This window comes from Notamacropus eugenii, chromosome 1 (assembly GCF_028372415.1).
Source record: "Notamacropus eugenii isolate mMacEug1 chromosome 1, mMacEug1.pri_v2, whole genome shotgun sequence".
NCBI classification, from domain to species: domain Eukaryota; kingdom Metazoa; phylum Chordata; class Mammalia; order Diprotodontia; family Macropodidae; genus Notamacropus; species Notamacropus eugenii.
In genome coordinates, this window is record NC_092872.1 from 693,333,752 (window position 1) to 693,348,810 (window position 15,059).

The window sequence follows — 15,059 nt, forward strand, 5'->3', positions numbered from 1 at the left end:
ACTCATTTGTATATTTGCATAGTTATTTGCATGCTATCTCCTCCTCCCCACCCCCCATGGGACTGTGAGTTCCTTGAGAACAAGGGCTTTTCCCTTCCTTGGTATCCCCAGTTCTTAGAACAGTGCCTGGCACCCAGTAGTAACTTAATAAACGTTTATTGACTGACTGACCTTCTGGTATTGGTTAAAAAGCAGCGGATCAATAGGACACACGAGACAAAGGAGAAGCAGAATCAATGGACCCCAATATCCCTGTCTCTGAGGCTCTGCAGGGGGTCATGAGGCTGGGAAGGCCCGGTCACCAGGCTGGGCACTCACGTGGCTCTGAGGCTCTGCAGGGCATCGCGAGCCCAGGAAGGCGCGGTCACGAGGTGCCGGCCGCACATGCGTAGTGAAGCAGGGAGGCGGCTGGGGTGCCCCGGAGCCAAGTCGGAGGAAGCCGGGGAGGGGTCAGGGTAGGAACGCCTGGCTTGGGCCATGGACACCCTGACTGACCCGGAGGGGCAGCCCAGGACTCTGATCGGCTTCTTGACCTCCATCAAGGGCATAGTGAAGATGATACGGCTGGTGAGGGGGAGGCTTGGCCTAGGGAGAGGCTGTCGGTGACAGGGGGGAGGGGAAGGGGCCTCAGCCGTGGGGGCAGAGTAGAACAGGCCGAGTGGGGGCTGGGCAGCGTTGGCAGTCCGGGGTCAGGGCCTCGAGGCCGCCCCCCATGGGTCAGATGTGCGGGCAAAAGGACTTGCGCACGGACCGAGAGAGAGAAGGCCTGAAAAGCCAGGGCTCCTTCCGCCCGAGCGTTTGGCCTCTCCGGAGTCTGGGCTGGGGAGCTGTTGGAGGGAGGCCAGTTGGGAAAGGGAGAAGGACCTGGCCACCCCGCAGAGAAAGTAACCTTGGGCCCCCGATGAGCCTCATTCTCTATAGAGCTGAATATGGCCGAGCGTACGGACATAGTGTGCGTCCGTAAGTGGACAAGTGGAACATGAGGGTGTGGGCGGTTATAACGCTTTGAGAGAGTAAGATAATGACTGTACAATTGGAGATTAATTTGAAACATCGGGAAAGTAGTATTTTAATTAAGGAAGTTGAGACCTTAAGATCTTAATAATAGAAATTACAGGTACTTGTCAGGTGTGACTGTGAAGTAATATGACAGATTTTCCAGTGCTCACGCCAGAGACATTGACTGAACACCTGCTATGTGCCAGGCATTACAAAGATGAATAAGACAAAGCCCCTGGCCTCTGGGAATTTGCAGTTCGGTAGGGGAGAAGAGGCATCCTATTTGGTAACATAAATGTAAGATAGAATGTAAGTACCATTGGAAAAGTAAGAAGTGCTGTGGGAGTTCCCAGGAAGGAGAGGTCATCTCTAGCTGGGTGAATCAGATGAACTGGGCCTTGAAGTAATAATAATGCATGCTCACGTTTGTTCATATAATACATCTACGGTTTACAAAATATTTTTCTCGCAGCTCTCTAAGGTAGGTTCAGCCATCTCTATTTTGCAGATGAAAAAGAAGCAGAGACCCAGAGTTGAAGTGACTTACTCACTAGCAGAGGCAGTGTTTAGACCTTTTGAGATTTCCTTGAGAATTCTGGTGAGAGGTGATGAGGGAAATGGAAATAGAAAGGGGAAAGGAATTAGGAGGAAATATGACTTGACAGGAGAAAGATGAAAGACTAAGGCTTCACACCAGAATGAGTGAGAAGAATGGTGGTGCTGTTGAAATAGATGGAATGGAGTAGAGAAGTCAAAAAGAGAATGTAGTTGGAGTAAGAGGAGAAGAATCTGAAAATAATGAGTTGTCTTTGGATATGTTGGATTTGAGGCTTCAGGGAGCCATGACCCTGTTTTTCAGTGCTTTGTTACTTAATATGCGTTAACTGATTTTCCTGTTGTGAACCTGGAGTCTAGTAAACCACTGCCCTGAGAGAATGAGTTTTGAGGAATGATTTATCCATCTGAGCTCTAAAAGAGGGGGGATAGAACCTGCAGGGCAAAAGAAAAGTATCATTTTTTCCTTTGACCCCAAGATATCTTATCTCACCTGTGCCACAGAAATGGGAACCAAGAGAGTCATGGAAAGAGGTCCTTGAAAGACAAGCAAGGGCCACAGGATGAACAGGTAAAGAAAAACAAATTTTTGAAACTCGTATTCATTTCATTCATGCAAGCCCTTCACCAAGACTGGGCAGTGAGACAGCTAGTTAGCATTTATATAAACTACTGCATACCATGCACAATGCTGATTACTGAAGATACAAAGGAAAAAAAAAACAGCCCCTGTCCTCAAGGAGCTTGCATTATAAAGAAGGAAACTGCAAGTTATATAGAGAAAACATCCAAGATGGAGAACCTGAAAGCCAGGACTATCTGGGTTCCAGTCCTGTCTCCTACTGTATGACTCAGGGCAAGTCAAAATCTTTGTGTACCCTAGAGGAAGTTTTATTATTCAGGAGTTCCCTGTATCACAGGTCTAGTTCTTACCCCTACATTACAGAGTAATTGGAAGGTAACCTTAGTGGAGAAGGCACTAAGGCAGGGAAACTGAAAAGGCCTCCTAGAGAAGGCAGTCCTTCAGGTGAGTCTTGAAGGAAGCTAAGGATTTTAAGAAGAGGAATAGAGAGTGAGCATTCCAGGCTTGGAGAAAAGGGTACAAGTCCTGTGAAGACCAACAAGCATGGCTGCACCTTTGAATGCATGGAAAGGAGGGATATGCAAGAGCACTAAAAAGAAAGGTGTCCATTTGTGACAGCAGTGTGAAGCAGAGGAGTTTCTGTTTGATCTTAGAAGTAATATGGAAGCTTTTCAAATTGAAGAACTTGCCATCAGTATGATAGTTGACCTTGATGCTGTGTTCATCCTTATTGAAAGCATTTGTCAGTATAGCTGAAAACATCATGCTAAAAAGCATGGGAGCAAGCATACAGCCCTGTTTCACTCCATTGGTAACTGAGAAGGCACAAGAGCATTGTCCATTATCCAGAACCTGGGCAAACATGCCATCAGGAAATTGACGTACAATATTGATGAACTTCTCTGGGCAAACAAATTTTGATACAATTTTCCATAGGCCCTCACAACTAACAGCGTCAAAGGCCTTGGTCAGATCTACAAACATGTACAGACCTCTGTTCTGCTCCTGGCATTTCTCCTGAAGTTGTTGGGCACCAAACACCATATCGACTGTCCTCAGCCCTTTCTGAAGCCACACTAGCTCTCAGGTATATGACCATCTTCCAGGTGAAGGATCAACCTATTAAGGAGGACTCTAGTAAGAATTTTGCCAGCAGTGACTAAAAGAGAGATCCCCCTATGATTGTAGCAGGACAATCTATTCCCTTTACCCTTACAGAGATGAACAATGGCAAGTTCTTCAACTTGAAAAGGCTACAAGCCAAGAGCAAAGTGGAGGGAGTGTTGGAGCATGATTTTCTGTTTGCAGATGATTGTGCACTCAATGCAGCCTCTGAAGCTGAGATGCAACACAGTATGGATCAGTACTCTACTGCCTGTACTAATTTTGGCCTAATAATTAACACCAAGAAAACACAGATGTTCCATCAGCCACCACCACACCATCCATATGCGGAACCATCAGTTACAACAAATGGAGAAGTTTTGAATGCTGTGGATAAGTTCACTTATCTTGGTAGTGTACTTTCCAGGAGATGTATACATTGACAATGAGCTTGATGCATGCCCTGCCAGAGCTAGCTCAGTGTTTGGGAAGCTCCAGACAAAAGTTTGGGAAAGAAGAGATATTGGACTGACCACTAAACTGAAGGTCTACAGAGCTGTCGTGCTGACCTCAATGCTGTATGCTTGTGAAACATGGACAGTTTACCAGCGCCATGTCAGGAAACTGAATCGTTTCCATTTGAACTGTCTTAGGAAGATTCTGAGGATCACCTGGCAGGATAAGGTACCAGACACTGAAGTCCTTGCTCAGGCTGAGCTGCCAAGTATTCAAACTATGCTTCAGAGAGCGCAACTCTGATGGGCTGGCCATGTTGTTCAAATGCAAAATGCATGCTTGCCAAAAAGATTATTTTATGGAGAATTTGCGTGGGGCAGGTGATCACACGGTGACCAGAAGAAGCGATTCAAGGACAGTCCCAAGGTTTCTCTCAAGATCTTTGGATTTGACTCTGCAACATGGGAGACACTGGCACAGGACCAGTCAGCATGGCATGCCCACATCAGAAAGGGTGCTGTACTTTTTGAGCAAAGCAGAATTGAGACAGCACAAAATAAATGCAGGATGCACAAATTTGGGATATCCACCCCAAATATTCACACAGACTATCTGTGCCAAACCTGTGGTAGAGCATTCTGAGCTCACATTGGTCTGATCAGCCACAGTCAGACACACTGAAATTTCACTTTATCATGGTAATGTCATTTTGGTCCTCTTTGAAGACGAAGGACAACAACCAGTATGGAACTACTGGAGTTCTCTAAGTGAGGGTTGGAGAGGAATCCAAGATGACTCCTAGATTTTGAGCCTGAGGGGCTGGGGAGATGGTGGCGCCTTCTACAGTAATAGGGAAATTTAGAAGCTGGAAAGGAGCATATTGATAAATAAATTGGCACACATGTGATAATTGAATCCATCGGACCTGAGATCACCAAATGAAATAGTAGAGAAGGAAAAGAGAACAGGGTGGAGGACAGAACCCTGTGGGACTGCCACAGTTAGTGGGTGTGACCTGGGTAAGGAGACTGAGGAGTAGTCAGGCAGGTCAAAGGAGAACAAGGAGAGCCTTGTCCAAAACTAAAAGAGAGGATTAGGGAGAAGAGGGTGATTGACGGCAACTAAGGCTGCAGACAGATCAAGGATGAGGACAGAAAAAGCCATTGGCTTTGATGTTTAGGAGGTTCTTCATAATTAAGCAGTAATCATTCGCCAGAGTTGTGGGCCAGAAGCCAGATTATAAGCACGTGTCATGAATGAGTTATGGGTGTAAATGTAGGATATTTTAAAAGGAGTTTGCCTCTATACATAATCAGCTTACTCATAGTCACGGGTAGCTAGTACGTGTTGGAAGCAACATTCAGACTCAAGTCTCTTGACATAAGCCCAGATATACTAGTTTCCATTATGCCATGCGAGTGATGATATATCAAAAAATAATAGGGAGTAGTTATATATTGTCATGAGTGAAGCGGTTCTCAAACTCCTTGGTCTCAGGTCCCCTTCATACTGTTAAAATTAAATTATTGAGGACTCTAAAGAGCTTTTGTTTATGTGGGTGGTACCTGTAGATGTCTACCATATTAGAAATTAGAAAGGGAAATATTTTTAAATGTTTATTAGTTCATTTAAAATAAAACTAACAAACCAATTATATGTTAATGTAACTAAAATTTTATGAAAAATAACATCTTCCAAAACCAAATTTAGTGAGAATTGCCATTTTACATTTATTTGCAAATCTCTTTAATGTTTGTTTTCCAACAGCTATATTCTGTAATCAGCTTCAACATTCAGTCTATTGTAATATGTTGTTTGAAGTATGTGAGCCTCACACAGATAAATAGTTGGAAAAGGGTATTTTAATAGCCTTTTCAGATAATTGTGAATATTATCTTTTGATACTAGTTGATCAAAACTTGATAAGTATTAGTTTCTTAAAGGTTAGTTGTAGTATGGAATCTGAAACCCTATCAATGTATTTTTTTGTACTCTTTAAAATTCATTGAGTTATCTTGCACTTTGAATGGATTGTTTACCTATGCATAATTCTGTAACATCATGTATTGGTCACTTGGAAAAAAATGTATTCACTGTGTTTTGCAGATTCCCCAATTAATGACATATTTCACTGTATAGTATGAAAATCATATTTATTACTATCACCACCAGTCTCATCAGAAAAGCCTTTTTAAGTATTTAGGAAACTGTCAAACTTATGGTGATGTATCCAAGTTTTCCAAAATTCCAATTTTTCCTTGAAAGCTCAAATTTTGTCATTGGCAACAAATACTCTCAGGTTTTTTTTCCTTGAAGTGACTGGTTTACTTCACTTTTGAGAAAATGCCTTTCAGATACCCAAGTCTGAATAACTAAAGTTTGTCTGTTGGTCATTATTGCTCCCAGTGGATAGAGCACTGTGCCTGGTATCAAAGAGATCTGAGTTCACATCCAACCTCAGACACTTACTAGCTGTGTGACCCTGAGCAAATAAATCACTCTAACCTCTGTTTGCCTCAGTTTCCTCATCTATAAAATGGAGATAATAATATTACCTACCTTGCAGAATAGTATTTGTGAAGTATTTAGGACAGTGCTGAGCACATACTAGGTATTGTGGAAATACTTATTCCCCTTCTCCTCACCCCCACTCATCCATTTACATGTCTGCAAATTCTTTCATTTGTAAGGCAAAGTACAAGTCTGCAGATTAAATAATAACTCAATGTCCATGTTCACAGCTAAATCTAACACATAGGTCATGTAGCCTCTGGAAAACACTGTATGCTTATGGAAGAATGAGATTGTAAAAGGCAAATAACATCTCAGGATTATTATTAAAAAGTTTTGACCTCACAGATCTCCTGAAAGAGGATCTCAGACCATATAGCCTCAGAAAACCTGGATTCAAGTAGTGCCTCTGACCCTGGGCAAATCACTGAATCAGTGTTCCAGGCAATCAGCTTTGTTAGAGTTTCCACATTGGGAGGTTCCTACATGGATGAAAGCTTCTGGGCTTTCTCACACTCCCATCTCGTGTGTGTGTGTGTGTGTGTGTGTGTGTGTGTGTGTGTGTGTGTGATGGCATACCCCACCAATTGGGGAATGGGAGGGTTTGTGGATTGAAGAGAAAGGAAGAATAATTAGTGAAACAAAGAGCTGGGGGAAGGAAAGAAAGGAAAAAAATAGAAAGGGCACATGTGCTGGAAGAGTTTCCCTCAGCAAAGAAGAGAAGAAATCTGTCTTAATGCTTCACAGTCACACCTCATGCCTGTGTATTTAGAAAGCAGTCGTAGTTAGGAATATTTACAACTTGAAACAAAATGATATTGAAGTAAATCCTTTCTTTTTTCTTACAGATTTTGATTATAGTAGCCTTGGTCTTGTATGTTATTGCTCAGGCCCCTGAGCCATACATAGTAATCACAGCTTTGGAGGCCATCAGTGTGGTTTTTTTCGTAGTACTGTATATACTAAGACTTGACCTACTGTTGAAATGTTTGTTTTGGCCTTTACTCGTAAGTGTTCGTTTCTATAGTGAAATTTTTTTCTGTATATTAAGGCCTTTACTGTATAAGCCCCATTCTTTAATATTAAAGACCTTTTTAGCCCAGGCCAGTGTATTGATTTCTCTACATGCTTACATAGAGCTCTGTTACACAGCTGTGCTATACTCCTCTGCCCATTCATAGGGCAGTCTTGGAAGAGTTGGCCAGTAGGAGTGCCTCTAATCTATAAGCTTCAGAGTCTTATCCCACTAAGTCTCTGGAGTGACTCACTGTCCCACTTCACTGATCTTCAAAGCTGCATAATTGAAGTGTAGCATATGACAGCTATCAGCTCATATCTGAGATAATCCTGGCCAGAGAGAAGAACACAGGCTATCCTACAAAATTCCTGTCTTTAAACTCAGAGGCAAAAAATTAAGCTTAATGGAAAACAATGTAGTACAACATGATAGTGAAAATGTGAAGAATATTCTCAATAATTTTTCCTTTTAAAAAGGTTTTGGATAATTTTTTTGTTCTGAATCAGACAAACACTAACTAATGAGCATTTCCATATACAAAGAAGGACAGAAAAAGGACTGTGTGAAACTTTATTACATACAACTTGCTTTTTAAAAAAGCATATGATAAATTCAACACGTGAATTTTAAAATTCTTCTGCTTGTCTTTGTTTCCTTCTGAATCTCCTTCTGCTCTTTTCTATTCATTTTTTTAAAGCTTCAAGTGGCCCTCTTTTTTAGGCAGCTAGGTGGTTAGTAGACAGAGCTCTCGGCTTTGAGTCAGGAAGATCTGAGTTTAAATCCAACTTTAAATCCAACACTCCTAGCTATGTGACCCTGTGCAAGTCACCCAATCTCTCTTTGCCTCAGTTTCCTCAAATATAAAATGAAGACAGTAACATTACCTACCTTGCAGGGTTGTTGTATGAATCAAATGAGATAATGTTTATTAAGTGCTTAGTATAGTGCTTGGCTCATAGTGAGAACTACGTAAATGTTTATTCGTTTCCCCCTGCTTACTATCTCTGTAATCCTTCTCTCCCTCTGTCTTCTTTTTCAGTGCCACTATTAATAGCCCCCTTCTTCCTTATAACCCCCTGTTAAAAAAATCCACCAACCCTTAAAACATTAAATATAGTCAAGAAAAACAAATCATGCATTGACCATATCTAAAAAGTAGATCCTCACACCAAGTCTGTCACCTCTCGTCAAGAGTTCGGTAGCATGGTTCATCATTGCTTGTCTGGAGTTGTATACAGTTCATTATTGCATTGATCAGAGTTCTCAAGTCTCAGCGTTTTTCTTTACAGTGTTGTAGTTCTGCACACTTCGTACATGTCTTTCCAGGTTTCCCTGACTCCATCCCTTGTCATTTTTTTACAGTCCCAAAAAATTCTGTTCGATGCATATAACTATATTTTTTTCATCTAATCCCCAATTGATGGACATCAACCATATTCTTTAAAAGCATTTTCTTCTGTGGTAGTACATAAGCCCTGCTCACTTGTGCACTCATAGGACCAATACAATTCTTGTTATGTATTGGATAAGCCTATTCTAAAAAGTGACAAACCCATCAGTCAAGTTGGTCTGTGAGTGAATCTCAAATGTCCAGCAACCCATATAACTTGTAATGCAGGTCAGCCTCTGGTCGACCTGACCTAGGCAAAGTTATTCTTTAATATTCCCTTCATCTTTTGATTGCCATTTTCAGCACCCCCCAACTTCCAGACCCTGAGACCCTGAGAGGTTTATTGCAGTTGGCAGTATCTCCACAGCAATGTTATGAATGCATCCTTTCTGCTAGCTCATCTGATAACTGTTGAGGGCAAGGGGCTACTCCCAGGCATAACATGAATATATTTTAATAAAGGCCAGGGACATTGTTGGTATCAAAGAGTGAGCATTTATGTTCTATTTGCATTTCTCACAAGTTAAAAAGAGGTAGTCTTGTGGAGACAGAGGGTCCTGACAGGGCCCACCAAGACCCCTTAGACTGTCTACACTGAAGAGCTGATGCTATTGGTGGGACAGCTGAGGAAGTAAACTGCACAAAAGTCCCTTTTCTTGAAAATACATTCACTGAAATCAAATTCTGTAGTTCAAGATATTGTCAAATCAACCAGTCATATCGCATTGGGTAACCTTACCAGGAGGTATCACCGGAGTAAACTTATTGTCAAATTAATTGTTGTGTTTGACAAGATGAATATTCACTGAGAGTTTTGTTTTGTACAAATTGTCCACTCTCTGACCATCTAATTAAAGGCAGCAGAATAATTTATAGGATCGTAGATCTAGAACTGGAAGGCCCCTTAACATCTAAAAGCATTTAGTAAGTGCCTAATATATGACTGGTACTTAAAAGGCTAGCTTGGCCAACTCCTTCATATGAATGAGGAGAAACTGAGACCTAGCATGGTCACATAGGACAAGTGGTAAAAATGAAATTTGAACCCAGATCCTCTGACTAAATCTAAGTGCTCTTTCCACTATCCCACCCTGCCTCATTATTTGAGTTAGAACATATGCTATTCATGAATATTTCCCTGCACCTACAATACCTAAACAGTGAGCGTTGCTAGCATCATATAACTGAGATCCCTAGAGTCTATCTGTCCTACCCAAAGTATCTCATCCACTATTGGTACTCTGGGTTAGTCGCTGTGACTCAACTACGTAGATAAAAACGGGACCACTGGGGGTCACTCTGAGCACCTCATTCCTACAGCATTGGAGGACTAAAGTGTGCTTTAAGGTTAGCAAAGCACTTCCCACACATATCTCATTTGACACTCACAATGATCTCATTCCAAGTTCACAAGTGAAAAAACTTGAGCCTTGGAGAAGTGACTTGCAAATGGTTGCCCAATTAATAACCCATGGAGCTTGAGCCCAATTCTGACACCCAAGTCTTCCCATTAAACCATACTGCCTTTCTTAAACTTTGCTATATCAATTCCAAAGACATTTTTTGTCAGCCTCAGTTTTCAGGAAAATCTGACTTCTTTATGCTTTGTTTTCAGGATATTATAAACTCACTTCTGACCATAGTGTTCCTTATGATTGTGTCCGTTTTGGCATTGGTACCAGAAATTGAAGTATATATTGCTATTGGAGGGGTAAGTAGAGGCTTGGTAGCTTCATTCCCTAAGCTAACTGATATCTATAAAAGTCTGAATAATTAATGGTATCAGTTGTGTCCCCAGAATTGGAGTATAATTTTACACTAAAATTAGTGTACCATTTATTCCCGAAAATATACTAAATTTGTATTTCTTCATATTAATGTAATGCTTCCTTATCTGCAAGAGTCCACATAGCTGGACCACCTAATAGTTCTTTCCATTTGGAAATGTTACTTACATATATGTTTCTTAAGATTTGTACACAAATAATGTCATAGAATCCCAGATTTAGAAGGGACCTCAGAAGTCATCTGTTCTAACCCCTATCTTGAAATCATCTCTATCATTTCCAATAAGTGGTCACCCAGTGTATGTTTACACATCCCCATTGATAGAGAAGTCTACATTACCCCCCACAATATAAAAGTCTGCCTCCTTATTACCTCATTGATTAATCCTAATGCCACTTTTATATGGTAAACCTTTTATATGTTAACTCAGACATTTGAAGGCAGTCATCATGTATCTACCTAAACTACCCTTACTCCAAGAAATCTTTTCTTCTCAGGTTAAAAAATCCCCAATTCTTTCATGGTCCTGGGAAGTCATCTGTTATAACAGAAAGAGTACAGACTGTATAGTTAGTATATCTGGGTTTGCGTTCTACCTCTGCCATTTACTACTATGTGACTTTGGGCAAGTTACTTGACCCCTCTGTGCTTCAGTTCCTCATCTGTTAAATGAAGGGAGTAGGGCTTAATGACCTCTAATGTCTCTTCCAACTCTTAAGTCTGTGATTACCCTTCTTCCACTTTCACCGCTTTAGACCCAATTTGTCTATTTTAGAGGAAGAAACAAAGATTTTCACATTTTTAATCCAAGGAGATCTGCCACATTCTCGTAAGAAAACACCTGTCCTCTTCAAAACAGTGTGATGAGACAGGCCAGTAAGTTTCCCTGTACTTATTACAAACCTAAGCACTTCAGTCACCTAAAAGGGTGTTGTGCTCAGAAGAAAGAAGAGAATATGGCAGTGAGAGGGAGGATTCTCAGGAATCCAGCAGTAAGGGCATCCCTCCTCTACACAGGTTTGACCATTTGCTTGCTCTCTGCGTGGTATCTTTAGTCAGTTTCTCATTAAGACATTAATCACCATCCACTTGTTCCTCAAGAGCATCATGGGCAACATTTATATATTTAATGCAGATCAGCTGTATTTTTCAGGCCTCTAAAAGGAATCCTAAAAATGCTATTTGCTATAAGTAGCTGGAGCTCAGTCTGTGACATTTATGGCCCAATTCTATATAACATTTATGTATATAGATCCTATACAACTTCCCTAGATCAAGCTGATTCACTTTTACCAATTTCACCAAAAGAATGGTAGATTGCAGGAAGTACCAGCCTGGGTGGTTGTTAAGGTTCCTTTCTGCTTTAATATTTCATGATTCTATTAAAATGAAGGTATTAAACAGTAAAGACATGATGCTAAGGACTCATGCTCTGGAGAAATAGACTCCTCTAGCTCACAATACACAGGAGTATTCTTTCAGGCCTCTTCTAAATAACCAGCCCTTCTCTCCTTTTCTAAACAGCTACTGGAGACACTTTTTTTAAAAAAGTTTTATTTTTCATTAACAAACGTTTATTTTCTCTCCCTCCTTACTGAAGAAACTTTGGGAAAAGGGGAAGAGTTTAACAGAGATGAGAGTAAGGGAAAAGGGGGTTAGGCTAAATGATCTTTAAGATCCCTACCATTCTACATGTAAGTGAAGGAGTCAACTTAGAGATCTAGGTTCAGTAAAGATTGTTAGAAAGATTTTGTTAAAAATTACAAGGGATGAATGGGAAATTTTTCTCTATTACATGAATGACTAAAAGTAATAACTTTTTTTTAAACAGATCTTGGGAATTGTGGCAACAGTGTTTACCATCGCAGATGCTGCCCTCATTTACAGAAAACTTATGTTTAATCCAAGTGGTCCCTTCGAGAAAAAGCACTCTCATGACAAAAGGCGACGCTCTCGTCGCTCTCACCACTCTCATGACACTCAGAGCTATCAGGCTCAGCCCTTTAATGAAAAATATGAAGATTTGTAATTTTGTTTATTCTGTATTCAAGTATATTTCTGTAGTTTTTCATGTTTTCTCTAAAGTGTGAAATTGGGGAAAGGGGGGAAAAGTAAAATAAGGAAAAATTTCCACTGGACAAATTCTGGAAACAGGGAGACTGGTAGCATATCTGCCCTAGAGATGGAAGAACAGGATGTACTTAGTTCTATGATCCTGGCTCCATCTGAATGGCAGGTGGCTTGGCCTTGATAGTTGGCTGCTTTCCTCTATAAAACTAGGAAGCTGGATTAAATCAGCCCTAAAGTCCCTAACTGCTCTAAATTCTGTAATTCTAAAGTTTCCAGTCTCCTTCCAGCCCAGGGTATTGGCTTGCCTCAAAGCTTAGTGCTAGAACTTGGACAAGGCAAGGTTTAAGAATTGCCCCCTCACCTGTGTTCATAGGGAATGTGAACTTCTGCATCTCATTCAGTGCAGTGGACCACAGAATGTTCAAGTTGGAAGAATGACCTCAGTGGTCATCTAATGTAGGGCTTCTTAAACTTTTTCCACTCGTGACCGCTTCAGCACTTCTGACCCCATGTGGGATTGTGATCCAAGGCAACACTCCTATTTTATATAGGAAAAATAGGCCTGTCACAAAATCCCTGCCTACTGTGAGAAAGTTTTCTTACATTGAAAATATGTGCATTTGTAAAAAAGGGGTCTTGAAAATTCTTGGGTGGCTCGCTACCTCTTCTATTCCTGGTCCTGCTTTTGCAGGACTGTATTCTCCTTGTGTGTACTGCATTGGTAAAGCTTTTAGGACAGGAGAGGGGTACCCAGAAGACTTTGGATTATACAAATAGTAACAGAAGATGTATGGCAGTTTAAAGTTTGCAAATCACTTTACATACATATTACAGACAAGATCTTAGGATGAGCTAGAGAGACTAGCAGTAGGGTGGAGTAAAGAATTGATGGGAAAGGTAGAAGCTATAGAGACTGGGGAAGGCAGAGCATCACCTGAAGTCTGAGAGTATAGGCTGATTTCAAGGCGGTAACTCTGCTGCTGCTCACAGCTAAAGGAATTCAACTTCCACAGTCTGAAACTTCCATGGTCAGAACTGAAGCTGGCTCCCGTGACCACAAAAGAGGATAAGATCAGTGAGGAAAGGTAGAAGGAATGGGAGAAAAGTCCCCTTCTCCCGTCTTGTCATCCCCTGAATAAAGGTTCTAGAGCTGGTGGAAATGATAAGGGAAACATGGCAGGAACCTCAGTGACTTCTGATGACTGATGGTTCCACAGTTTACCTTATGAGGAAGGTGAGAGAAGAACTAGGCCTGAGGTAACAGGTTCCACCTGCATTTGGAAAGAAAAGACAAAGAAACAAATGCCCAGGACAAGTATTCAAGGTATTCTGCTAAGTACTGGGGATGCAAAGGCAAAATTAGAAACAGCCCCTAAAGACTTGTGTGAACTGATAAAGAGTGAAATGAGCTGGAGCATGGGAACAATTTACACAGTAACAACATTATCCTAAAGGAAAGCATCTCTGAAAGACTTATTGGAACTCTAATCAATGCAGTCCCAAAGACTGATGATGAAGCATGCTTAGCCACTTCTTAGGATATAGGAGCAGAATGACATGCATCTTCATATTACCAATTTGTGCATTTGTTTTGTTTGACTAGTTGTGACCCAGGGCAAGGAAGGGATAGAGGGTAGGTGAAAGAGATTTAAAAAACCTAAGTGAAATATTTTAACATATGCAAAAGAGAAGGATGTTTCAAAAAGGGACAGACAAGCAGGGCAGAGGTGGTGCTACTGTGTTAAACCTGATATGCTTTTTTTTTTTTAAACAAGCTATACAGAATAGAGATTCATGATTTCATAGATAAGCCCCTTTTTCTGTTTGTATATTGAAATGTTTGTGTGTGGTGTTTGTCAAGTTCATAATAAAGTATTTTTTAAAGAACACTCACTGACCTCAAGTAGTGTATTCTACTAGTTAAGTCAGCAATTCCAAGTCTATGTAAGAGCAACAAGTTTGCTTACTGTATACAGGGTTGGGTTTATGTGTTTGTGTAATGAATGAAATAATGTGAAAAGAATTAGAAAACTATTGGTTGGTTGGTTGTTGTCCTTTGTTGTCGAAGGGGACCAAAATGACTTCACTATGCTAGAGTCAAGTGTGTCCAACTGGCTGACCAAACCAATATGAGCTTGGAATGTTCTACCACAGATCAGGCATCAATAGTCCACATGAACATTTGGGGTGATTTCTCTAAATATGTGTATCTCACATTTCTTGGAGCTGCTTTAATTATACTTTACTCATAGAACACAGCATTTTCTCTCATGTGGGCATGTCATGCTGAGCAGTCCAGTGCCAGCGTCTTTCATATCACACAATCAATTCCAAAGTTCTCAAGAGAGACCTTAAGAGTTCCCTTGTATCACTTCTTCTGACCACCATGTGATCGCTTCCTGTGTCAGTTCTCCATAAAATAGTCTTTTTTGGCAAGCATACATTTCACATTCGAACAACTTGGCCAGCCAGTCAAGAGTTGTGCTCACTAAAGTATGTAGCCACATCTGCTTCATCACTTTCCTGTTGCCACAGGGCTTTGAGATAGTAAAAGTGGTAAAAATGGTATGGGTGATATCTTTTGA

General features: G+C 40.9%; 1 protein-coding gene across 1 annotated transcript; it reads left to right on the forward strand.

Moving 5' to 3' along the window:
* The first annotated feature begins 371 nt into the window (after positions 1-371).
* LOC140521192 (chemokine-like factor) lies at positions 372-14,363 on the forward strand. The gene is made up of 4 exons (XM_072635925.1): positions 372-567; positions 7,057-7,215; positions 10,232-10,327; positions 12,236-14,363. Exons 1-4 carry the CDS (start codon positions 478-480, stop codon positions 12,431-12,433), a joined length of 543 nt encoding a protein of 180 aa, XP_072492026.1. The 5' UTR covers positions 372-477; the 3' UTR covers positions 12,434-14,363.
* The last annotated feature ends 696 nt before the right edge of the window (positions 14,364-15,059 follow it).